General features: G+C 48.1%; 1 protein-coding gene across 1 annotated transcript in view; it reads right to left on the bottom strand.

Annotated features, from left to right (window-relative positions):
- ADAM12 (ADAM metallopeptidase domain 12) overlaps positions 1 to 26,606 on the bottom strand; it is a 388,450-nt gene that overhangs the window by 112,397 nt on the left and 249,447 nt on the right. The window contains exons 4-5 of the mRNA XM_068548756.1: positions 22,154 to 22,232; positions 8,488 to 8,564 (exon numbers count right to left, since the gene is read on the bottom strand). Coding sequence (XP_068404857.1) covers positions 8,488 to 8,564; positions 22,154 to 22,232 — 156 coding nt within the window. The remainder of the gene's footprint in view (positions 1 to 8,487; positions 8,565 to 22,153; positions 22,233 to 26,606) is intronic.

A 26,606-nucleotide genomic window follows, 5' to 3' on the forward strand; every position in this document is an offset into this window, starting at 1 on the left:
GATCCCCCCGGGGGCCAAGCTAGGAGCCTGGGATGGGCTGGACCTTTAATGGAAAAAAGTTCAGGACGGGGGCCAGTCTGGGGACCAAGGAGTTGGGATTTGGACATTCTGAATTTTGAATGACAGTAGAGCCTGGGAGAACTGAGACTTGACCTTGGGGGTCCTTCAGGGTGGGGACCAGAGCAGCCTTGGAGATGGTGCAGAAGGGCTCCAAACCCAGCTGTGGCTCCCACAGATGTTTACACAGGATGACGGAATGAATATCTCCACGGAGGAAGAGGAAGGGAGAAGGAGAGCCCTCACCAGAGGTGGCATGGCCTGCGGGGTGGAGGGGAGCCAGCGTAGCCCAGCCTGATAGAAGTTATGGGAGCAGAAGGTCACAGAACAGAGGTCAAGGTCAAATTAACTTCACCCACCTCCCACTCTAAGCTAATTTCTTTCCTAACGTGGTCTACTATACTTTAAAGATTTTTTTAAAATTTGAACTGGCTGGGATTAAGTTTCACTGACCACTTGCTGGCTTGGGGAGAGCACATTTATTCCACCAATGTTCATTGAGCACCTATAACGTGCCAGGTTCTAGACAGTGCTAGGGTGGGCCCAGGGCCCTGCTTTCCTAGCAGACAGGACAGCAAAGGCAAGGTCATCTCCATGTGCCCGACTTTTCGGCCCCTTAGACCACTTTGCCATGGGCCATTTAGGTTGAGCTGTGACATCTGGAAAACCCACATCCACCCAGATCAGCGAACACTCAAGTCCAGCTGAGAGGTACCAGGGAGGATGGCGGGCAACTCCTCGGCATCCTTGGACGTGGCCAGTCCTTCAGGAGGGCTGAGGCTCATTTCCCAGCACTCACCTCACTCCCTCTGACTTGTTTTCCTCCTAAGATCCTTTTTTCACTTTCTCAGCTGAGATTTCTGGTCAATTTCTTCAAATGGATCAATTCAACGTGTTGGTTAAGTGATAAATAACAACACTGCATCAAAGCAGAACTTTTCCTTTCTTTCTTTTTTGAAAAATGATGGTTGTGATTGCCCTGATCGCTAAATTGCAAATGATTACTTTCATTATAATGGTTATTTCTGATTCCATGGACCATAACACTGGTCAGTTCTACCCTTTGAAAAATAAGTTCATTGACTATTTTTCAATAGTGTGGTGGAACAAGAAGTATTCCTGCATTTTGTGTTATATTTGATCTCATTATATAAAACTTAGTGCAGTAACTTTATATTACATAATTAAAATCAATGCAAGACATTAAAGGAACACAGCAATGTGTGTACTTATTCAGGTACCAAATAACCTGGCATCTGAGTATTTTTATTTAATTGAATTTTTAAAAGCATTTTGTGCTGTCTCCCACATCTAAGGCCAGTGCTAAGAGCTTATCAGACATGTTCCCTATCCTGAAGGTCCTTACAGCAGAGTAGTGAAAGCACAAGGTACAGTAATCGACTGTAAGTGAGCCAAAGCAGGATGGATGCCTTAACCCAGGGGTGTAAACAAATCTCTAGGAAGTGCCTGCTATGCTACAGGCACTGTGCTGTGGAAGCAAGGGCTGTCTATGATGGAACAGGCGAGGCAGGGTTGAGCTGCATGGCAAGGAGTGGCTGGGAGGCCAGGGTGGGCTTCGTGGAGGAGGCATCATTTGATTTGGGCCTTGGTGGGAGAGTGAACCTTCCAAAGCCACTGAGAGATGGGGAGAGGAGGGTGTCCCAGGCCGAGACACAGCAGGGATAAAGGCAGTGAGACACATGTAGGGCATGTTCCAGAAAACAGTGGGGCTGGAATGGGGGAGGGGTTCCTCAGGGTAGAGGATGATGGGGCTGAAAAAGAAGGTTGGATCCAAGTTGTGCAAAAGATCTAGTGGGGCAAATATGGAACAAGGAGTCAGCCAGACTTGGGTTTGAGATGGAGTTTTGCCCATTACAGCTGAGGGACTCTGGGGAAGCCACTTTCCCAGGCTTTGCTTCCTCATCCATAATCTGAGGAATGTAACACCTGCCTACAGCTTAGTGAGCGTCGCACGAGAACGTGCCAAGGCTTGGTGTCAATGCACGAGATGCCTCTCTCCTGAGACAGCCGCTGTGACTAGGAAGGGGGTGACAGCATCCTTTGACATGAGCACCTGCAGCTCTGAGCTGCAGCATCAGGACCAGGCTCCTGGTGACTGAGCCTCAGCTGCTCGGTAAAGCAGTGGCACTAACACCTGTCCCTGCCCTCCTGAAAGCAGAGATTGTGATGACGGCAAAGAGCAAAGTATGACATAGCCTGCTTGTCATCACCTTGGGGGTGTGTGTGTGTCTGCGTGTGTGCGCCTGTGTGCGAGAGCATGTGTGAAAGCGTGAGTGTGTAGGTGTGAGTGCGTGTACACCTCGTGCTCAGGCATCCTAAACTCCGCTTAAAAATGAAGTTGTCATCACAACGAATACCTAGTTTACAACTCTAGATACCAGTTTCCTCATCTGTTACGTGAATGCTTCCCTTAAGTCTATCAAAGCACAGGTGATTCCCTAAGAAATTAAGCCTCATTTTAACCACCATGCCCGCAGGGGATGGGAAAACTCTTGGCTCATTCCAAAATTGTGAGCCCCCAAGAGTCCTTATGCCAGATTTCCAATCAGAAGCTCGGAGGTGGAGCAAGAGAAGAGGAAGAAATGGTGAGAGACAGGCTCTTCCCCGCTAAGGATCTCATGCTCTAACCAGGGAGCTGGAAGGGGACAGCAATGTGTTTGTGAATCAAATCAGGACACAGGGACATGGCTATTTGGATGCCCTGGCAGGAGCGAGCCAGGGCTGGACGTCTGTCCCATTACAAAACACAGCGGCTAAGCTCCTCTGGGACAGGGGCAGAATTCTCTCCCCATCACTGGAACATGGTACCCATGCATGACAGTGTCAAGGAGCATCTGGTGCTCACAGGAATGCTCGTGGGCTTAGGGACTCAGGAGCAGGGCCGAGGCATGAAGCAGAGAGGGCAACAACAGAGACCAGGAGAACCATGAACGCTGCGCCGACACTGTGCTAACAAGGGCTGGGCATCTTGGGGAGACATATGATATGGTACAAAACTAACTTATGGCCCGAACTTCCCGTTTGACTTGGAGTCCTTTCAAAGGAAGGATGAGCTCTATGGCGGCACTCGTTTTTATGACCTATTTTCCACGTTGCACTTCATTCCCTCCGTTCAAGAGCTGTTTCCTCTTTAATCCCCCTTTCTGCTGGGATCTCCATGCGTTTCTCTCTCCTTATCTTTTCTCCTTCAAGCTTCAAATGAAGAAGGATGACTTGTTTGCTTCCCTCCTCTCTTCTCTCTTCCAGAACAGAGCTTTCCTTGCCTGCCCGTCTTTGATCAGCCTTTTTGAAGCAAAGCAGGATGTTCCTTCTCTGCTTTTTCTCTGCAAAACTGTAATCTGCTGGGCTCTAATTAATGCATCCCCTAGGACACTCCAGTTTTCCTCCACATTCCTAGCTCTGAATGTATTTTGGGGTCACACCATATTTCACATAATTTTTAATCCTATATTCTTTCTCAAAATCTACCAGGCTGGTGCTACTCTAGTTGCATTTTTATTTCCCCTCTCGATTGATTCTTCTGCCAGGAAGCAGTTGATCGAACACAGCTTTGTCTCTGGTCTGATTCTCTCCTCGCAAGATCATAAAGTTGACTACATAACTCCGGAATTTCTCTGTTGATGCACGGTCTACTGCTTTTGTAACAACAGCACAAAGATCTGGGAAATTAAAATTCTCAGGAGCTCCATCCCCACGCAGCAGCTTGCTCCGTCAGTGTTCCCACCCCGTCTTGGTGGTCGACACCAGACGACGCAGCACTCACTCCCCTGACTCTTCCTGGAACCCCAGCCATAAGTATTTCACAGTATTCCTCTTTGCCAAGTTGTGCTCTATGCCAGGTACCCGGGGTGGGGCGGGTGGACATTCTCCAGGTGCCGGAGACAGGAGGTGGTCACTGAGACTCAGACGCTCTGCAGAATCTGGTCAGAGAGATGGACCCCTCTGTGAAGGAGAAACCGGGGACCCTGACAGTTACCTGTGCCTTTGGGGGGCAGGCCTGGGATGAAGGACAGGGAGTAGAGAGCAAGTGGCAAGGCCAAGCACAGAGGGCAGATTTGTCCTATTTAAATGTTACTCAGGAATACTCTACCCAGTCGTTCATCTTCATAATTTAAAACTAATTAGTTAATGTCACTGGTTTGCAGATTGTTTTATTTAGTGTAAAAAGGAGCTATTAGGAATTCCCTTGAAGATACCCTCATCTCTTTATCCATCAAGGGTTTGATACCCTATGAAAACCACCTGAAAGTTATCAGACCAACCCGGACCTCTCCGTTTACGCCTGGTCTCAGTTTCGCTAGCTTAGAGTTTTCACAAACATGTGGAAGCTGTTGTTGGAGTTGGCCTGTAGTTTCTGTGTGTCCCTGGCCCTCATCTGTCCTTTTTCTGGTTTTCCTTCATGTACCCACCCTTCTCTGCCACCCGCACCAGCCCCTGAGGCTGGGTGTGGTTCACACTCAGCCTGGCCCAGGGGTCGGGCACATAACCTGTTAAATTAGAGCATTCCACCCACCGCTGACCACGGTGATTGTTTCAGGGAGGGGCCCATGACCCAGTGAGGGACGATAAGTTGCATTTTGAGGTCTTTTGCTGAGCTTAAAAGAAGGGCCCTCCTTCTTCTACTTGCCCTCTGAGGGTGTAAGTCTGGAGCTGCCTGAAGACCCTCTGTCACCGCAAAAATAAACAGTGCCTGAGAATGAAATCAACACAGAAGAAGGTAGAGGCCAAAGACGGAGAGAGAATGGATTCTGATAACATCAGTTAGGCCCTGGAACCAGCCATACCTGAAGCCGTCTCTGGACTTTTCGATAGCATGAATCTACCTCTATGCTTGGTCTTTAAGCCAGTTTGAATTAGCTTTTATGTTCTTTGCACACAGTGACCTCTATATTAATTTGAAGGTTGGAAATATCTAGCCTTCAAAACAGGTCCATCTTTTAGGTTCCAGAGAGGTGCGACAGTAAAGTGCCGACTTCCCATGTATGTGTTAGAGACTCTCTACTTTCAGGTGTATTGGACACCACACAGGAGAGGGGTGACTGTAATTCTCAGGTGTGTGTGGTCCTGTGTGCTCCACCCGGCTCTCGTAGGAGCAGTGTAGCTCTGCATGGAATTAACCCAGGAGCACCGCATGTTCACGCCTCCCTGACTGGCCCAGTCCCAGAATCAAAGAATGTAAGACTGTCTCAAGTGGCTGATGGTTTTTCCACTGGCTGCTCACTCAAGGTCAGGCACAGGGCTGGGCTTTCCTATGAGTCACTGTACTTATTTTCACAACCACCAGTCTCAGCTAGAGTCTTTAGCTCCATTTTAAATACAAGGCAACTGGCGCTCAGAGAGGCCCAGTGATTGGTCACTGCTTGGGCTATTGTGCTCCGGGGCATGGACATCTATCTGATGATCCCAGAGGGCCTACCTCCAATTGGTCACTCACCTTGGCCCAGATGCCAGCGGGTCTGACCCCACCCTGTCCTTCATCTCTGTGTCCTCCAGGTGCCTGTGCCCTGGTTTTCCAGGAGAACTGGGCCCTTATCCCCACACAACTCTTCAGTCCTCTAACTGATCCCACCCTCCTCCCTCTGCCCCTCAAACCTTCCCACTGTGCCCTGGGGACTCACGGTCCCCCCTCAAACTACCCTCCCCCTGACGCGCTCCTGAATGTTCCCGTCACCTCCTCACCCCAGCCCACGTTTGCTGCTGTGGTTTCCCTGCGTGGGACTGGAGCAGGCGAAGGGGGAGGGGAGCCACGTTTTGAACAGACTGTTAGATTCCAATGGTAAATACTTAAGAATGAATCCGGTATCTCAAGGACTGGGGGAGACGTGAGGAAACAGAACCCCCGTCCTCTGATGGTCAGAGTGGAAACCGGGCGGGCACGCTGGCAGGACACGGTGGCAGGACTGGGCAGGTCACACCCTTCCCTCCTTCGGGGGCCTCCAACCGAGCCGCGCCCGGGTCACGGAGCCCGAGGCCTGCGGGGCCGGTTGTTGGCAGCTGAGAGAGGCTGGAAACCACCTAAATGCACGTGGCGGAGAAAACGAGGAGAGGAAACGCGGGTGTTTGTGGAACGGAAGGCTGTGCGCAGTGAGGGAAGAGGCCGCCCCTCACGCGCCCGGAAGGACGACGCCAAAACGATGCTGAGCACGGACACCGACTGCAGGGCGCGCTGCGCTGCCCTCCTTCCCGTACATGTAAGGCGCGCAGGTGGCCCACGCCACGAGGAACGGCAGCGGCCGGGGGGACACGTGCTGGGGGTCGGCGGGGGGTTGGGGGCGCACGTGGGGCAGGCACGCCCCGGGAAAGGACGGGCAGGGGGACGTGCGGCCGGAGGCCTGGCTGCACCCTCCCTCGGGCCGGTCCAGCCTCCAGCAGGGCCCAGGGCTGTGCGTGCTGACCAGGCCGCGGCCAGACTCGGGTGCTGTTATTCTGGAGAATTCCGTCCACTAGCGGCTGTACTGTCTGTCCGTAAGAGCTGCCAACGCGATTACTCATTAATTCAAGAGTACCTGTAAATGCTCGCAGCGCGGCAGGACTCACGGGAGGCAAGGTTTCCAGGAGCGCCGCTTCCGCTCCCCTGCGCGGGGCGTCTGTCTCCATCCACAGCCGCTAAACCCCGCCCAGCGCCCCTGATCGCCACTTCGCTCCCGTCGTGTGTAGTGTGTTACGTGTGCTGAGTTGTCCAACGTGCACTGTGTGCCTGGGGTATGTTGTGTGTGGCATGTTGTGTGTGTGTTGTGCTGATATGTGTGGTATGTCGTGTGGGATAAATTGTGTGTGTGTTACAGGGTGTGTGTGGTGCTTGTACTGTGTGTGTGGTGGTGTGTGGTATATAGTGTGTGGTACGTGTGTGCTAAGGTGTGTATGTTTGTGGTGTGTGTGGTATATTGTGTGTCTGTGGTGTGTGTGTGGTGTGTGTGGTATATTGTGTGTGTCTGTGGTGTGTATGTTTGTGGTGTGTGTGGTATATTGTGTGTGTCTGTGGTGTGTGTGTGGTGTGTGTGGTATATTGTGTGTGTCTGTGGTGTGTATGTTTGTGGTGTGTGTGGTATATTATGTATGTGTCTGTGGTGTGTGTGTGGTGTGTGTGGTATATTGTGTGTGTCTGTGGTGTGTATGTTTGTGGTGTGTGTGGTATATTGTGTGTGTCTGTGGTGTGTATATTTGTGGTGTGTGTGGTATATTTGTGTGTGGTGTGTATGTTGTGTGTGTGTGTGGTGTGTGTGGTATATTAGGTATGTGTCTGTGGTGTGTATGTTGTGTGTGTGTGTGTGTGTGGTATATTGTGTGTGTGTCTGTGGTGTGTATGTTTGTGGTGTGTGTGGTATATTATGTGTGTGTGTGTGGTGTGTGTGGTATATTGTGTGTGTGTCTGTGGTGTGTATGTTTGTGGTGTGTGTGGTATATTATGTGTGTGTGTGTGTGTCTGTGGTGTGTATGTTGTGTGTGTGTGGTATATTGTGTGTGTGTGGTGTGTATGTTTGTGGTGTGTGTGGTATATTATGTATGTGTCTGTGGTGTGTGTGGTATATTGTGTGTGTGTGGTGTGTATGTTTGTGGTGTGTGTGGTATATTGTGTGTGTCTGTGGTGTGGATGTTGTGTGTGTGGTGTGTGTGCAGGGTGTGCACCGAGGTTCCTTCTCCGCCATGGCACGCAGTACTCGCAGACCCACGGCGCACAGTCCCGCGTTCCCTGGGCTGCCGCTGTCCCAGGCCCTCCGTCCTGCCCTCCGCAGACCCGCACTCTGGTGGCAGCGGCCAAAGCAAAGCAGGACTTTGAGAACACAAGCTGCTAGTTCACAAACTAGATAGATAAACCCAGTCAAGAGGCTGAGGCAGCTGGGAATCTGTCAACAGACTGGTTTTCCTGGGGAGCCCGCAGAGCCCACCGGGCCGGTTGCTGCGAATGGAAGGCGGGGCTGGCTCGTCCTCGGCAGCAGAAGGGATTGTTTCCTGCGTCGGGCAGGGGCCCCTGCCGCCCAGGCCCGTACTCAGCTCACCTGGATCTGTGCTCAGTCAGCCCCTCACTTTGTGTCCTAGTGAGAAGAGGCCCTTTTCATTTTTATTAAGCAAGCAGCTGAAATGCTAATACCTAATGTCCTATTTTTTTAACACTGGGAGTTGTTTGGCATTGAGCTGCAGAAACAAAAGATATTCCCCAAATCCTTGGCTGCTGAACCCAGCCAACCTACCAGGTCTGAGGACGGCCTCGAAAGAGGAGCAGCGAAGGAAGGCGAGCTGAGATGGGAGTGGGGGGGGGTGCGGTGCCCTCCGCATTGCCGGGCAAGGGCTCCTCGGTTCTGCCAGGCAGGGGCGAGGTCCGTCACTCTAGTGCTTTAGAGCGATCGGAGAAGGGGGTGGTCTGCAGTAGCTGTGCTTAAGGCCAGAGGTGCCACTGTCAAGGTCACTTACCTGAGACCAGAACAAGTGCTGAGACTGACCGTGGAACCAGAATAGCCCTGCACGTGTCCATGGTAGTAACAGTGCCCCTGAAAGAAGAAAGTCGGTTCAGTCATGATGTCTTCTTGCCCACTCACAATAAACCAACGGCCTCCAATCATCTTGTTTTCAGCTACAGAATTCCCTTTTGCATAAAATGTTGAACCAGCGGTCTTAATGTTTCATGCCAGCCCCACGTGACCCAGCCAGGATCTATGGCAGGAATATCTGATTTACTTAGAGATTATCAACAGGGTTTCTAATTGCATCCCGGTTCCATTCTCGTCTCTCTGACACCCTTCAGGAAAGCCCTGATGCGGAAGGTTTTACAAACTCCAGCAGCTGAACAAATCACATTGCCATTTTCCGCATTACAAATTGTCTTTTGTAATGAGATGAGGAACCGTGTGGGGTATTTAAGCACACTGTGAAATGCAATAAAATGAGGCCAAATCTATGGCTTATGAAAACAGAAAAGGCTATGAGAGGAAGGGGGTCAGGAGAGATAGCGGGTACCTCGATGAACTGCCCAATTGAGAGCAGAAAGACTCTCTTAGCAGGAGAGAAAAATAGGAAGGTCTTCTAAGACAAAAGTCCTTGGGTGACATGCCTGCAATATGCCACTTCTTTAATAATGTCACTTGCAAAAAGAAACCACAGCACGGACACATCCTTAGTGAAGATAGATATCCGTCCGGAATCAAGGATAATTTTATTGTTGAACAAATGTTATGTTGCAGCCCCAATTAAGTGGCTGGCTGGCAAGAAACGCTAAGTGCACTTAGTGCTCCTCATTCAAGGCCTCTGGATGCCAGCGGCGTACGGTCCCGAGGCAAAGGGCTGCGTCTTCTAAGGGACAGGAGAAGTGGACGCTGGGGTTTCAGCCTCAGCACACAGCTCCTTCAATCAGGACCACAGTTAATCACTTTTTCCAGGGCAGGGCAGGGTGTCCAGTTGTCCTGCCCGACAGGGACAACATTCCAAAGACCACCTTGACTTTGCTGAGAAAGAGGGCTGGATGGGATTGAGTGGCCAGGGAAATCCCATATCATGAAAAAGAGGCCAAGATGATCTCTTTGTCACTGAACAGAGGACAAAATTTTGGGATCATCTGAAAAGGCAATTACAGGAAGGGAGTGCTGCAGAACATTTGTTATTTTGACTTTTTCTTATTGATTGTGGAAGTTCTTTATATATTCAGGATATTAATTATGTGAGAAATGTCTTCTTAACTGACTTACGGTATCTTTTATTATATTTATTACAAGCGTTTCCAATTCTTATACAATCAAATTTATGCATATTGTGTATTGCTTAAGATGGCTTTTTTCAACGTTATACATATGTCCTCTCTTATTTTCTTCTATTTCTTAGAATTAGTTATTTAATCTAAATTGGAATTCATTCTTGTGGAGGTATGAGGTTGGAATCCAACCTTCCCCACAAACTAAGAGCCAGCTCTTCTTCACCACCATTTTCCTTTTCTTACTGATTTGAAATGTCACCTTGTCAGATATCGAATGCCCACATACGTATGTGGCTTCACCTCCGTGTTCTCTATGCTGGTCCACTGAGGCAAACCTCCATCTGTCCATTCCTGAGCCAACACCACACTGTTTTAATTCCTATTATTCTATAGGAACATTTTGATATCAGAGCAAGTTCTCTTTTTTGATTGTGATTAAGTTCACATACCATAACATCCACCTTTTTAAAGCATACTATTATGGGTGTTAGTACGTTCATAATGTTGTGCAGCCATCACATCTAATTCCAAAACATTTTCATCACCCCAAAAAGAAACCTCACACTCATTAGCAGTCACTTCCCATTAGCCACCCCTGGCAACCAATAAACTACTTCCCGTCTCTATGGATTTGCCTATCCTATTCATTTCATTTCATTTCATTTCATTTCACGTTAAGTGGAATCATACAAGATGTGGCCTTTTGTGTCTGGCTTCCTTTACTTAGGATAATGTATTCAAGGTTCATTCATGTTGTAGCAAGTATTAGTACTTCATTCCTTTTTTTTGCTGAATAAAATGACATTGTAGGGATATACCAAATTTTGTTTTCCCATTCATCGGTTGCTGGGGATTTGGGCTGTTTCCACTTTTAGACTATTATGAATAATGCTGCCATGAACATTTACGTACAAGTTTTTGTGTGGACATATTTTTTTGGTTCTCTTGGGTATACTCTATGGGTAGGTATATGGTTATATATCTGTAAGTGGGATTGCTGGATCTTATGGTGACTCTGTTTACATTCTGAAGTACTGCCAAATTTTTCCCAAGCAGCTGAACCATTTTACATTCTCAGTGTATGGGATGAATGTATGAACTTGTCCACATCCTCACCCACATTTGTTATTGTCTATGCTGTTGATTACACCCATCCTAGTATATGTGAAGTAGTGTCTCACTGTGGTTTTGATTTTCATTTTCCTAATAACGTATGACGTTGAACATCTTTTCACATGCTTATTGGCTATTTATACATCTTTTCTGGAGAGATGTCTATTCAAATCCTTTGCCTATTTTTTAATTGTTTTTTTTTTTTTTTTGTCTTTTTATTGTTAAGTTGGAAGAGTTCTTTATATATCCTGGATTCTAGACCCTTACCAGAGACATGATTCGCAAATATTTTCTCCCATTTTGTGGGTTGTCTTTTCACTTTCTTGATGTCTTTTGTAGCACAAAAGCTGATCATTTTGATGAGGTCCAAGCTCTCTATTTTCTTAATTTGGTTGCTTATGCTTTAGGTGCCATATCTGAGAGACCCTTACCTAACCTAAGGTGATAAAGACTTACACCTATGTTTTAAGAGTTTTATAGGTTTAGCTCTTACATTTAGATCTTTGATTCACTTTGAATTAATTTTTGTATATGCTTAAAGTAGGGCTCCAATTTCACTCTTCCGCATGTGGATATCCAGGTGCCCTGAACCATTTGTTAGAAAACTATTCTTTCCCCAATTTGTCTTGGCAACCTTGTTGAGAGTGAGTTTTCTTTTGATACTATTTTTTCTTCAGAAGTTTCTACAGTATTATCACCTATTTTCTCTTTCAGGTGAATTTTAGAATCAAATTTTAAGCTCTGCAATAATCCTTTGAGATTTCAGCTTGACTAATTTGAATGTAGAGGTCAATTTAGTCAGGATTTGTAGTTTTCAAATAAAAAGTTTTTCTATTCATATACACGGTATGTCTCTCCACATAATAAGGCCATTTTTATGTCCTTCTGCCTAGTTTTAGATGTTTTTTTTTTTGAACGGCTTTGGAAAGTTTTCACTTGGCTTATGTCTAGGTATTGTATAGGCTTGTTGATATCATAAATAGGGTCTTTTTTTCTATTACATCTTATACATGGTTATTTTTAATGTAAAGGAAAGCTTTTTTATTTTTTAAAGTTGATCTTGTATCAGAGACTCCTGCTGGGCCATCTTATCAGCTTAACAATTTGTAGCATAGCTTGGATTTTTTATGTTGTTGACTATACCAGCTGGAAATAATGACATTTTCTGGGCCTCCTTTTTGACCCCCATACAACGTTGAGGAGTGGGGTGGCCCGGTGGCCAGGGACAGAGGTGGGAGAGGGGATTGCCCACAGAGGGAAGGCACATGCACAAAGATGGGCAATGGGGGAGGGGGACAGTTCAGGGAGGGGCTTTGTCTGCTTGGCTGGGAGATTCAGGCGCGGAGGCAGACTCACTGCCCCATTTCTCCTCTGGCGAGGGCGTCCTCTTCAGTGAACACGTGGCCCAGGGAAGGGGGCACGAGGGACAGTGCTGGGGGACACTGCCCAGCCAGCCGCCAGGCATCCAGCCAGGCCATGGGGGACCCTTGCTGCCAGCCTGCCTCTTTGGCTTCCATGGGAAGTAACTTTTGAAAGGCTCCATGTTTCCCCCTCTCTAGGTAACTTTAGCTTTGGGTACTTAAGGGAGTCATGATAATAATTCTCTAAACATGGGGAGGTTGTGTAACTGGATTGTAATGCCCCAGGGCATCAGGGGGGCCTGGTCCCCTCTGCACAGGGTGGGGGGATTTCAGCCCTGGGAACCCAGCAGACGTGTTGGAGCTGAGATGACTCAGGAAGTGAAGGGACCCAGCTGGCGTTATAAGTTAGGCTGCCTGGGGGAACAAGCGTCACTGGTTTTTGACTTACCCATCTTTGAGGGTCTTGTACATTAAATAATTTGCTCCATTTTAGACAACTGTGAAATATTGCTATAGGAAACCAGGTATTGGTTAAAAAATTAAAAACCAAATGGTGACAATAGTCTTAATGACCGACCTCTGGAATTTCAAACTCATTTATTCTCAGTGTTGATTTACTTTTTAATAGATTACTTATCAAATGTGCTTTCAAAGTAAATACCCAGAAATATAAGCTTATTAAAGAATGAGCTGAGAACAAATTAGTATAAAATTAATTTCTAGTTCAACAACTAGGCTGAATTATTGCTTATAAAAGAGGAGGGGGTGAAGAAAAAAAAGAGGAGCGGGTGGATTCTAGCTCTTGTACTCTGGTCCTTAAACAACCCCAACTCTCTTAGTCAGTACCAGAGTTAACACCTCATTTCTTGGCTCTAAAACTACCTTCTGTTCATCTTCAGACAGTTGACTAGCAAGCCCATTTGCTCTCTCTTGACTATTACTAGAACTCCAAATTCCAGATCCTCCAGGACAATTGCAATCTCATGAAGTTTTGTTTTTTTCAATATGATTAACTAAACGTTTAAACACACGTGATTTGGTTTTTATAATATAGAAGTCATCATATAGATAAATTGACAAATCAGAGAGAAAGACTCATCACACTAGGTGTCACATAATTGGCTGGGGAATTTGACCGTGGGGAGTGGAGGAGATGTACGTTCCTACTCCTCTGGGGGGGCTTGATCCCCTCTGGCGGTGGCCAAGGTCGAGAGAGAAGTGCAGGCAGCACCACATGGGGGCCAGCAGTGCCCACTCAGCAAAATCTCCAGGTGAGTGTGTGTCCCCATATCTGAGGGCCAGGTTGCCTCCTATAGACTGATGTTAACAGGCAGGAACCTGCCAGGCCTTGTAGATTTGCAAACATGTGGCCTGTTGGATCTGGATGTGGCCACATCTGTGAGAGATGCAGGCATGCATCATGCCTTGGAGGTCTTGTGCCCCAGGGCCCACTGGATCTGTCGATCACAACAATTACCCTTGCAAGCCTCCCCAATTGCCTCAAGAGAGGCAAACCATACCGTCCCTTTCTTTCTCTCATGCCCACGTCTCTAAAGACGTGGCTGAACGAGACATCATCTTATTTGCACAGTCGTCTTGGCCTAGTTCTGCTGGTCCAATACATTCTCTTTCCACCAGCAAAACATAACAGAAAATAGTCCCAAACATGCATAACCACAAAATTACATCTTTTCCTTTACAAAACCTCTAACCATTTATTTTATATACTTATTACTTAACCTAATGCATTTCTCCCCTCCAGTAAAATAAACTCTCCTTCTGTTTAATACTATCAATCAAATATAATGGTGGGGAAGAGGATATAGAATAAGAACACTTGAGCTTGAAAATAGTAGCCCTCAACTCTATGCCATACGGGAAGTAAAATAAAAATTCTGTTACCCAACTCTCAGTGGACTAGAAAGAAAGGAATTTTATATGCTAAATTGCTACCAAAAGTGGCCTGACCTCGTGATTAAAAAGGACCTGTGAGCAGACAAATTCCATTAGGGAGTAAGCTGAGCGAAAATGATTTTCAATGTTCTTTTCCTTGGGAACTTGAAAGGGCCTCCCCCGCTACATGCAATGTGACCAACTGTCTTGATTTAGCATTTGAAATCGCACAGCGTTCTAGCTGGAAGGGAACTTCAGCCCGTCCAAGACCAAACCTTCCCTGAACAGATGTGGAAACTGAGGCCCTGACTGGTGAAATAACTGTCTAAGGTCACAGAGCTGGTTCATGGCAGAGCAGGGACTAAAGGACAAGCCTCTCATCCCCAGGCAGGACAGCTTCCTTCCACATCTTGCTGCTATGAACGTGCGCCCTCGCGAGGAAAAGTTATCACCTAAAATCCAAACTTGGACAGAATACTTTTTCAAGTACAGCAGAGTCTCATCACTCAGGGAATCCGAGGAAAGTAAAGTCATTTCCAGACTCAGAAAGATCTGCAGATCGGAGGGGTGTGAGGGTGAGTGTGTGTGTGCACACGTGCATGTGCGTGTGTGCCTGAGCTGCTGACCTGCGTTTCAGCACACCTACGGTCCAGCCTTTCCTCCCCTGTGTGGAGCATCAGGCCCCCACATACCAAGGGTTTGCTTGAGACTGAAAGAAGGTGACAGTGCATTCAAGCAAAGCAAAAAGTGACTTTGCAGCCTCGTGTGTTTCTCTGACTGAGTGACATTACGCTTTCCCCTGAGAGTGTACGGGATGGATTGCTGAGAAGTCAGTCAGCCCACCCATGCTCCCCGGGCCATGTCTGCTCCCAGCTCTAACGAGAACCGTGCCTGCTTAAAAGATTGGGAAGGATCAACCTCAGGGGCTGCTCACGTTACTTTGTGGTGCTGGCATTTGGCACGAGAGAACGCAGCTTACAAAACGTGTTCACGATCTTTGGGAGTGCCCTGTAACCTGGGCCAGGAAGCAGCACCGCTGTGATAGTGAGAGCACTGGACCAATCTGGAGTCGGAAGTCTTGTGCTTTGAGACTCAGTCTCTATTTTTAATTTGTAAAACGGGATTGACACTTGCTGCCCGGGGTCTTAGGGATCGAATCAATCTGTGAAATGTATGTCCTTGTCACAGATCTGGGATATGACAACATGTACTTAAACCCATTATGCTGTAAGCGCTGTGTTCTGCCTGTCTGTTTCCCTCTGCACTGGACCCCGGCTCAGTGTATGTTTGCCGAATGAATGAATGAACACGTGCAAGAACAGCTGACCCCTTAGAGAGCAGGGAGTGTGGTTTTCTTACACTGCCGCACTAGTTCCTGACTCACAGCTCTCAATCTTCTTGGCTGTCGTGCGGGATTGTGTAGATAGATGAACGGGAGCAGGAGCGACTTGAGGGGCTTGGTGGGAGCGGGGTCAGAGACACGTGCCTTCAGAGCCTGGTGTCCGGCACAGCTCACGGACCCCTTTCTTGCCTGCAGCTCCCTCTCTCCTCCTATTATCCCGATACATGAAGGACTTCAGAAGGAATGGATGGTCCAGGGTAGTTAAGAGATGTTGTGAATCCATCATCAAGGCAGAGCAGTGGCTACAACGGGCTCACTTTTCTAGAAGCCTGACTGTGCGCCAGGTTCAGTGTCTGTCTGTTTCATGTTCACGGTCCCGGCTGGTTCAGGGCTCAAGCTGGGATTTTAGCCTGGGCAGCCTGCCTCCCTGGCTTCTGAACCCACCCTCTACACACACTGCTTCCAGACAGAAGGCTGTCCCAGAGCCTCTCCTGACACCTTTAGAGAAGGAAAGTCACCACACCTGGAGCTCCTCTGGGAACCCACCGCACATTCCACGTGGATTTGGCTCTTCCACTGTTTGGCTCCTAAAGCATCTTTGCCATGGGTGCATCGTGTTGTCTGTGGTCAGACAGTATGTTCCTTGAGGATGGAATGTATCCCCCTCCCTCCTGTACACCGCCACGTGGCACTAGACCTTACTCAGTTCCACTGGGCTTCAGAGTGATGCACTCAGCAAATTCCCAGAGGGCTTTCTGCCCCTGCCCGTATCCCAGGACAACGGGTCAGCAGAGCATCCTCTGCTCGCCCCAAGAAGTACCTGCTGGGTCTCTCTCTTTGCAAACGCCAGCCCATTCCTGAATCCACCTTGCTACAGTTTTATGTACTAATTCCACAACGCGAGCAGCACGGCCATGGACATACAACAGACACACTCCAGTGTTTTGTCTGCATTATAGTGGCTAGGAGCTCAGATTCTAGACTCAGGCCGTGTGAGTCTGAATCCTTATTAGCTGGGGGCTTAGTCTAGTTACTCAAGCCCTTCATGTCTCAGCTTCCTCATCTGGGTGTAAAAATAGCAAAAACTTACTGGTTGTGAGGATGAAACAACAAAATGTACGTAAAGCGCTTTGCACAATGCCTGGCGTGTTGTTGGTGCTTACTTCATGTTACGCTGGGCACTCAACAGACATTTGTTGTTTAATGAGTGTATAAATGAATGAGTGAATGAATGCATGCGTGAAAAGGTATGTCACCATAAGAGAATGGGAATACTGGTCTCAGAACTTTGGACTCGACTAAGGAGGCATTGAGGAAGCTCTTGATGATTTGTGAGGACTGAAACACAAGGGCAAAAGGGAATGGCCTAAATAGAAAGATGCTCTAGAAGGATCACGTAGGCAGGAGTGGTGGCTGGATTCAACACAGGTGAGATTAGAAGTGGGGAGAAACGTCAGGTGGCCATGACAATCTTCCAGCCAAGAAGAAGGGAGGAGTTGAGCTGCAGCAGCAAGTGTGTCAGTGGATCAGGGAGGGGGGTAAGACGGCTGTGAAGGCGGAAATCAACACAGGACACGGCGAGGACCTGAGGGGAAGAGGGGGTGCTTAGTGCCTTGGTCAGTGAGAGGATGGAGCAGCCTTTTGAGGCAGAGGCAAGCCCGGAAGAGCTGATGAATTAGACGTGCAGAGAGTATGGAGATGTTAGGGAAAGTAATTCCATTTTAAATCATTTTTTAAGAATGTGATAACAGGCCTAGCTCATACCTGGTACCTGTACAAGACGGGAATGGTCTCTGCCTTCCCTCCTACCCACCAGAATCATCTTCCATCCTCTTCAGATGCTCTCTAGCAGAGATGGGATGTGGCTGACTCCCTAATACCCATTTGCCCTGACATGTTCAGTCCAAGCCGATTGTAGAAGGTTCTACTCCTTTTTGATAGGAACATATTTGCCGTGGAAATGAATGGGATGTCACTCAAACAATACTTTTGTTCAAGATATGGGATTTCATGCCTGTCTGATGGTCCAGCCTCAGTTAATACTGAAGGTCCCCTTTGGATGTCTATTATAGCAAATGTTTTCATAAATTTTTTGAATGAGAAACACACACAACAAATGGAACCCTTCAGGTGTAGAAGGTCAGATCTTTTTCCTTCTCCCCATCTCCATGCCCCTGGTCTCAGCAGCCGTCTCCTCTTGCCCGGGATTTGGGCTCTTCCACGAGAGCCAACTGCCTGACCTTGCTGGATCTCTGCTCTTGCCCCTCTGATGACCTTCAAGCTGCAGCCAGTGGAATCTTCCAAAGTCTATCCCTAGTTATGATATCCCCTTGGTTGACACTTTTTAGTGGCTTCCCCATCTTCCTCCATGACAACCAAATTGTCACCTTGGCCTCCAAGTCCTACATACTCTGGTCCCTGTCAAATTGTAGCCATTTCTCCACCTCCAAGTAAAAGTTGGCATCAGCCAGAAATGTCCTTCCCTTTCCCATCCCCTGGTTCATGCCTCCTTAAACTTCAGATCTTGGTTCACATGTTCCTTCCTCCATGAAGTCTTCCATGATTCCTTAGACTAGATTAGGCCCCTTCGCCTTTCCTTCAGTGCACTTAGCACAGATTTTAATTTGGTCTGTGATTATTGGAATAATGTCAGCCTCTACCCTCCAGCTCCATGTGGGTCTCCTGTCTGTTTTTATTGTCAGTGGGAGTCACAGGGCCTGGCACAACGGGGATGCTCAGTTAACATGCATGTAATAGAAGGATGTGTTTGGACCAAAGCACTGAAAACATTTAGGAGACTTTCTGGAGGGCATTCTGGCCTTTCCCAGAGTTGTCTTTTGGGATGTAGATAGCATAAATATCATGGGCATTGTCTCCCACAGGCCTTATTAAAAGAGACAGTATAAGACATAATCTTCCCTTAGATGTGGCCAGCAAAGGCTTAAGCCACAAATATTTCATCCTGTCAGGATAATAGAGAGATAAAAGACAGGGGATCAATTCCAAAATTAAAATCAGCCACTAGTTTGCTTGTCAACCAGCTTACACTGATTGTTGAGAGATTAAATTAAAAAAAGAAAGATGCTAGCCAAAAAGTGGTTCTTATTTTATGTATAATTTTAAATTTAGGGAAATCCATTGTGTGCTGACTTTGGGGAAAAAGGGGATGAGTCAGCACATTTCTTTTTGTTTCCCAGCCTGATTCAGTAGAAACAAAACCCCCAAAGCTGCATCTGTCTCCTCACCACGAAAGACAATATGAGGCCTTGAGCTCCCCTTAAAGGGTTTCTGCTGGAAGATGGGCTGTCTAGGGCTAAGGGTTTTCTTTAGTGAACGAGATTGTTCACTCATCTTTACAGTAACGTGGCTGACAGCTCAGAACAGGCACTCAAAGGAATGGGGGAAGGTGGCCCCAGATTACGAGAAAAGTCATTGTTTTTCTAATTGTAAAAGCAACATATGCTTGCTGTTTCTGGAGGTTTCGGGGTGCCAATTAACCCAGCCTCCAGTTGGTTCACCTACTGAAGAAAGATTCAAAGAGTCCAATGAAGATCAAAATACACTATGAGCTTATCTACTTCTGAAAGACGGGTTTCTGGTATATTCCATCAGAGGACACAACTTAGGTCAGGGCAGAAGTGAGCCTTCCTGCAATTTCTAACCCTCGTCTCCCCTCATCTCCCCACCCTGCTCTTATTAGCCAGGCCTGAGGACCCATCTCGGTGAAGCTGGTGCTGCAGGAGACCATCGCTTGGAATACTCCACAGAGGGGGCGGCAGGGCTCACCCACACTCGACTGAAGGAAGACAGCAAGGCTAGCTCATGGCCTTTCCAAGGCAGGGGCTCTACCCCCTCCCCAGTTAGCAGGGACCAGCGGTTGCCAGGGCTTGCTTCCTCCCGCCCTCCTCTCCCTGAGAAGATGCTTCCATGGGGAGGAGTGAGGGCGTGAGTCGGGGGGGTGGGTAGGTGTTTGCCTGTCTATACAGTTACCTCGTGGAAAGATGAGGAGGATGAGAAATGTAACCCCCTCCACCACCCCATATATACATCAGTCACCCCAAATAGAAAAATACAGAGAGTCTCCACCAGAGACAACTACTATCAACATTCCAGTGCCCTTCCATCCAGGCTGTTTTCTAAGATGCCTGGCTTTATAGCCTTCAGCCTTCGCAATCCAAGTCCCAAACAGCCCCAGCGGCTGTCGGACCCTCGTTTATCTAGTCCTCTATTTCTTCTTCTCTCTTATCATATGTTTTCTTCCCAGATTAGAAAAAAGGACCAAAAATGCCCTAAGAAGAGGAAATTGGTCAGGGAGATGGAGACAGAAAACGTGAAACTATTAAAATAACTTTGGAAGCATATCTTACATCTTCTAGATGGTCTGTAATCAATAAGCACCTTCACTACCGTCTATAAGGGAGATTTGGAGGATTTGAGCCTATTGTCAAGTATTTCTAGGATCTCTTTTTTCTGTTTCTATTTGGAACAACAATTTACACCGTAAGGAGAGCTTTTGTGCTAATTCTAAAGGCGTATAAATGACATCCTCTTAGGAGAAAAAAAGAGAAAAAAAAATGTCAATTGAAGTCAGGGCACCAATGATTACTTCTATCTGAGATGGACCCTCAGGTCTTCTTTTGTGGCCTCCATCCTTACCCTGTGCTCCAGGGTCATATAGCTATCTGCCTACTGAGCACCTTTACTACGCTGTTCCACCACAAACTCAACAGGGACAAATCTGCATTCACTGTGCCTTCCTCCTTCTAAAACCAACAGCTGGTCCTTAATGACACCACCGAGAAACAAACTGCCCATCCCATGGCTTAAGCAGAAGGGGGAGCGTTGTTGGTGCTTCTTTAGTTTTTTTTTTCCCCTGTATTTTCACTCTGGAATTTTTATTGGACCTATTCTGTTCTCTTTAAAATATTTCAGATTTTTCTCTGACTTTTCCATTATCTCGCATTCCTGGAGGTGCTAATTCTCGTTTCCCTTGTCATTTATGCTGGCTTTTGTTAATTGTGTGTTTTGTAAGTTTGATTTGGGTCATCTTTAATAATATTCCTCTTCTTCTTTGTTTTTGATGTGGGAATCTCAGGTAACCTGGGCTGTAGAAATATCCCTATAGAACTATTTTTGGTTGACTTCAGCTTGGGCCCATGGGATGCAGGGTTGCTGATTTGGGACCAGTTTTGAGGTCCACATTTACTGGGAATTCCATTCCTAGGCTGGTATTAGAAATTTGAACACCAGTCCACCCCATTCCAAATATACGCTTTATGAGGCTAGCTGGGGTTTCACTTTCTCTATTTTTTATGAAATCTTTGTTCAATCCAGGACACCTGGAGACAATTCTCTCTGTTGCCCCTTTTCTGGACTGAAGTTTTACTTGTCCCTTTTTTTCACAGAGGAAGCATCTCTCTGGGGCCCCAGCCTCCGTGGAATTCTCATTTGCAGACGCCCACTTCTTTTGTCCCAACCCCCAAGCACGGGGTCCTCTCTCTGGGTCCTGAATAGCCCGTTGGGGTCCCGTAACCTCAACTCACCAGCTTAGTGCTCTGAGCTTACATCCCTGATTTGTTTCTGCTTCCCAGGGATTTCTTTGACTCTCCCAAGCTTGGTCAGGCATTAACAAAAATTCTGCCGACAATAATGGCTACTTGACGACACTTCAGTTGGAAATGTAAAGCCTTTCTCTAAGCTTATTCTTTTTAAAACAAATATCCACAGCTCTTTTTTTTTTAATTAATTAATTAATTTATTTATGGCTGTGTTGGGTCTTCGTTTCTGTGCGAGGGCTTTCTCTAGTTGCGGCGAGCGGGGGCCACTCTTCATCACGGTGCGTGAGCGTCTCACTATCGCAGCCTCTCTTGTTGCGGAGCACAGGCTCCAGACGCGCAGGCTCAGTAGTTGTGGCTCACGGGCCTAGTTGCTTCGCGGCATGTGGGATCCTCCCAGACCAGGGCTCGAACCCGTGTGCCCTGCATTGGCAGGCGGATTCTTAACCACTGCGCCACCAGGGAAGCCCTCCCATAGCTCTTTAAAACAAGTAAACTTCCTGGTCCTCACCTCAGAGGGCAGCAACTCTCTTTAATGCCCACATTCACACCTGGGCCTGAGCACACTAAGCGTTTGTTAAGAGGAATAAATGAACAAAGTTAGCATCTTGTCTAAGTTACATATAAAATTTCAGATACTATAAAAGCTAAGAGGTGATAAATGTCACATTCCAGTAACAACCATGATATAGAATCATATGGACACGGTGGATACATTTATGAAAGGTTAAGCAGAGTCAGTTTTCCTTTGAATTTCTTTAAGGGACTTGCCAGTTTAATGCAGCCAAGTTCAGCCCAGGGGTGACTGCTTTCTGAGCCATCTCTAATTTGGGCTTGGTTTCCAGGAAGGATTTGCCCAGCTTAGCATCCCATGGTCACTGGCAGGTGGGTTCAGTGTCAGCCTGCAGTCAAGCCATACCTTCAAGGACTGTCCTGGCACATGCCTAGCCAAAGCCAAGTTTTTCTGGAGTTATAATGGAATGCCCAAACCATAAGCAATGCCCAAACTCTTCTCGGGGTCTAAGTGAAAGATCTGGGCCTGTGACTTTGCTTAGAATAAAACAGCTACAGAGTTTAAGCACAGATCTGATAGCAGAGTATCATGGTGGTCCAAGCATGCATGACTTACTGTGTAATTTCGAATGAGGGAGACGTCAGTGCCATCTTGCAGATAGTGGGTTTCTGTGAAACTGCTGGCAATGAGACCTCTGTGGAAAAATAAAAACAACATAAAAGATGAGCGTAGAATCGCAATGATATGTCGCTTGCGGATGTCTAGGCTGTAGGGTGGCATGGGTCTGATTCCCTCCTTATTTTATAGATGACCTGCTGAGGCTCCCATAGGGCCTTCACCTGTTCAGGTTACCCAGGGAGAGCCAGGATGAGACTCAGACAGGCGAGATTCAGACGCATGTGCTTTGAACAGTGGCCCCCAGAGTGCCCGTGGTGCCCTCCTCACCCGCTCCCGCCTCATGCCTCCAACACACACAGGTGTGTGTGTACACGTGCACATGCACACACGTGCACACACCCTGCTACGAACAGCACACACAGATTTCTGACTTGGGAGAACCACCCTTCTGGAAGTCACAAGGCCCCACTATCTAGAATCAGCAGCTAAGCTACCTGCTGGAAAAATAATTTTGGACCCGCAATATTGGCCCTGCTAGTTCTCCTGCAGGTGAGGGAGCCAGCTGTCAATATTAAAATGTCAAAGGATAGTTTGAAACAGCGATGAGGGGCTTCCCTGGTGGCGCAGTGGTTAAGAATCTGCCTGCCAATGCAGGGGACACGGGTTCGAGCCCTGGTCCGGGAAGATCCCACGTGGCGCGGAGCAACTAAGCCCGTGTGCCACAACTACTGAGCCTGCACTCTAGAGCCTGCAAGCCGCAACTACTGAGCCTGTGAGCCACAACTACTGAGCCCGTGTGCCTAGAGCCCGTGCTCTGCAACAAGAGAAGCCACCACAGTGAGAGGCCCACACAAGGCAACGAAGAGTAGCCCCCACTCGCCGCAACTAGAGAAAGCCCCCACGCAGCAACAAGGACCCAACACAGCCAAAAATAAATAGATAAAATAAATAAATTTATTAAAATAAAACAACGATGAAATGTTAGAAAGAGTGCTGTAGGAGGTGAGGACAAATGATTTTGGACACGTGGAAATACTGAATATCTAAGATGACTTGGTAGAGAAGCAACACCTCTATTTACCCTAACTAAAATTGTGTGCAAATACTACATCTTCACTGATGGTAGCAAAGCCTGAGTTTGTTTAGGTTTCAGACTATTTTGTGATTTCTGCTGTCATATGCACATTCTATCCTTCTCAACATCACTGCAACAAGTATTTCCTGTGCACCGACTACGTGCTGGGTGCTATACCAGCTGCTGGGATATAAAGATAAATAAGGACACTGCCTGGTGAGGTGACAGACAAAACATAACACAGTGAGGGGAGGGCTGTCACAGAGGCAGGAACAGAGTCTTACTGGGTGAACGGACGCACAGCAGGTGGAGGGTAGTGAAAAGGGGAGGCTTTAGAGAGAACACAGGGGGAGTCAGCCAGGCAAAGGAGGGCTGGGAGAAGGGGATTCCAGACAGAGGATGGCAAGGCCCGGAGACCCAAGGGTCTAGAATCTGGGGAGCCAGGTTGGTGGGAAGCAGGGAAGAGCTGTAAACACCTCTGGATTTTATCTGTCTGGGCAATAACGAGTCGAGAGTTGTTTTAAATACTGGACTTTGCAGGAGGTGCAGCACGCAGCAATGATGCTGTCCGCCTTCCCTGCCCAGGGAATGCACTTTGCACCGCTGGGTTCTGCTGGGGTCGCTCCACCCCCAGTCCCGAGATGAGTGTGGGACCCGAGCTAACCAATCTCTAAGCTTCCCTGCAGCCTGCCTGGAGCTAGGGCTTCTGGAGAAGAGGTCTTTCTTCTTTGTTCCCAAAGCTACACACAAATGCACTCAGGGCCTCCTTCAGCCTGGCCCTGGCTGCAGGGGGGCGCTGCCAGGGGGAAAACGCAGCCATCACCAGCTGTGACAAAGGACAAAAAGAGGAAATCTTCCAGTTGCCTCGGGGGCCCACTTTGCCTCTCCTTTCCCTCAAGAAACCCCTCTCTTTTGCTTCAGCTGGTTCCAGTTGGGTTTTGCAACCAGAGTCCTGATAAATATGGAAGGGAAGAAATCAAAGTGGCAACGCTGCAAATGTAACAGATGAGAGAGTGTCTCTTACAAAGTCAGATTTCTCAGACCCTTCCCCAGCCGAGTCCAGAACTGAGAGTCACCTCCCCGTTTTATACGGGTTTCGATTTATTTAGGACATGCCTGGTTTAAATCAGTTAGACCCTCACAGCGGGTCTGAGTTGCGCTCTACTTAACAGCGAGTGTTTGAGAAGAAAAGTGCCAGAAATCTAAAAGGCAGACAATCTCTCACGCTCACTGACAGAGCTCACGGACTGTTCCGCACCCCTCACTTCTCCCTCTGCTCGGGAGGAGAGAAATCTGGCTGGAGGAGGTTAACCTCCCTGCAGCTTTTGGCCTCAAATTCCCATCTCCTAAGTGTCCCTCCTCTGGGTGTCACAGGGCCCCCGGGGCGGGCTTACTGCCAGCAGCCCCGCCTGGAGGATCAGGAGCAGAGGAAGGAGAGCGGGCAGGGGAGGTGATGGGGGTTTGGAGAAGGAGCTGGTGGTCGTCCTTCACGTGGAAGAGAGTTTCAGGAAGGGGTAGGAGGTTGGTGACCTTGCCGGGGCAGCTGCAGGGGTGGGCCCAGGAGGTGGGGACAGGGAAGGTCACGGACATTTTCCAGAGGGTGGTTCTAAAGGGGAGCAGAGAGATGGGGTGTGAAGAGGCGAGGGGGTCATCTAAAGGGACAGGCTGGAGAGATGGGGGCAGGGTTGCAGAGCAACAGGTGGCCGGTGCCCAGAGCACAGGTGACAGCGAGGACAGAAGCCATCGCCTGAGTGAGGTGGGACCCGTAAAGGCCTAACGGTTTTGGTGAAGGAGGGAGCTTAGTAAGCTTCAAGGTCGCAGAGAAAGGCGAAAAGGAAAATTTAATATAATTGAAATTATGATTACTTATTACTGCTTTACTATTCAATAATCATTTTATTTTACTTATCTCTTATTCATAATTTAGTAATTCTGTTCCTAACAATGTTGGACCCTCCTTTCGGACAAATCAAGGTATATGAATACCTAATACTAAGAACAGTAGCACAAAGAGGAGGAATTTGTAGACCAAAGACAGAGAATTGCACGGCTTTCTAACTGAAAGATGGATGTCCAAGAAGACGGTTCCCTTCACAGATGAGAAACACGGAAAATCCGTCTGGAGAGCCGGAGACGGGGGTGGGGGTTGGTAGACTGCAGTCAGCGAGCTGGCGGACAAGAAGAATGTGGGCTTTAATGGCAGTCAAATGAATGATGAGGCTTTAAAATGTCACTCAGTCCAGTAAGACAAAGACCCATGAATATTCCTGCCTAAGGAACCCCGCTGTTTTTCATTGTGTCCAAACGCCACTTAAACAGAAGTACAAGCACCATCATACTTTGAGCTCTAGCGAGTTCTTAAGTCCTATCCTATGTCTCCTTTTATTGACAGAGGTGGAAATGGGGGCTCCTGAGGACAGCCTGAGAGTGTCCCCCCACAGCTAAGACACTGAAGGACACACCCCTTTTTGAGTTTTCCTCAGAGTCTGGAAAAGAAATGCCGACGTACAGCTCAGACACACTGATACCACTGTGAGTGGCACATCCTCCCACACGGAGCCCAGATGGGGGCTGATGTTCCGTGAGGACGCAGGCTCGGCCTTTCCCACAGCAGCCCCAGTACGCAGAGCTCAGAAGATCCAGAGCTTTCTCAAGCCTCAGCTTCCCACGAGAGACTGGAACAGGAGACGGAGGGAAGCCGCATGGCCTGGCCTCTGAGGCCGGCGCCCCGTCCCGTGGGTCTGGGAACTGGGAGTTGGAGATCCCCACACCGCTGTCAGAACCCATCTCCTCTCGACTCCGATTTCGTCTCAGTGCCAGGCGGTCCACTGCATGTTTCCCTTAGGCTGTGAAGAGCCCAGGGCAGTGACAGTGCCCAGGTCCCACGCTGGGGTCATACCACTGCCCCGCTGGAAACCCCTGAACGGCTCCCCATCCCACTTGGATACAATCCCAACGCCTTCCACCACCTCCCAAGCGCTCCCAACCTCACCCTCCTAGTGCATGATGCCTACCTTCCCTGTGGCTCGCTCTCCCCCAGCCAACACGCCTTCTCCCTCGTTCTAGAACATTCCACACCCTCTCCCCCCTTAGGGCCTTTGCATTTGCTCTGCCTTGTGCCTGGGCCATCCTCCAGCTGGCTCTTTTCCATCCTACAGGTATGAGTTTAAACATCTTTGCAGAGGGCCCTTTCCAGGTCATCTTATCTCAGTAGCCTCCACCACCAGCATTCTCCACATCACAGACCCCCTTCGGTTTCCTATTTTGTTTATTCACCTGTTTATTTATTCATCTATATCCCCTCAAGAATTTAAGCCAAAAGAAGGCTCTTTGCTCACTGTGACCCCACCCCCAGCCCAGGCACTGTGATAAGCC

The sequence above is a fragment of the Eschrichtius robustus genome, chromosome 7 (assembly GCF_028021215.1).
Source record: "Eschrichtius robustus isolate mEscRob2 chromosome 7, mEscRob2.pri, whole genome shotgun sequence".
Lineage (NCBI taxonomy): Eukaryota > Metazoa > Chordata > Mammalia > Artiodactyla > Eschrichtiidae > Eschrichtius > Eschrichtius robustus.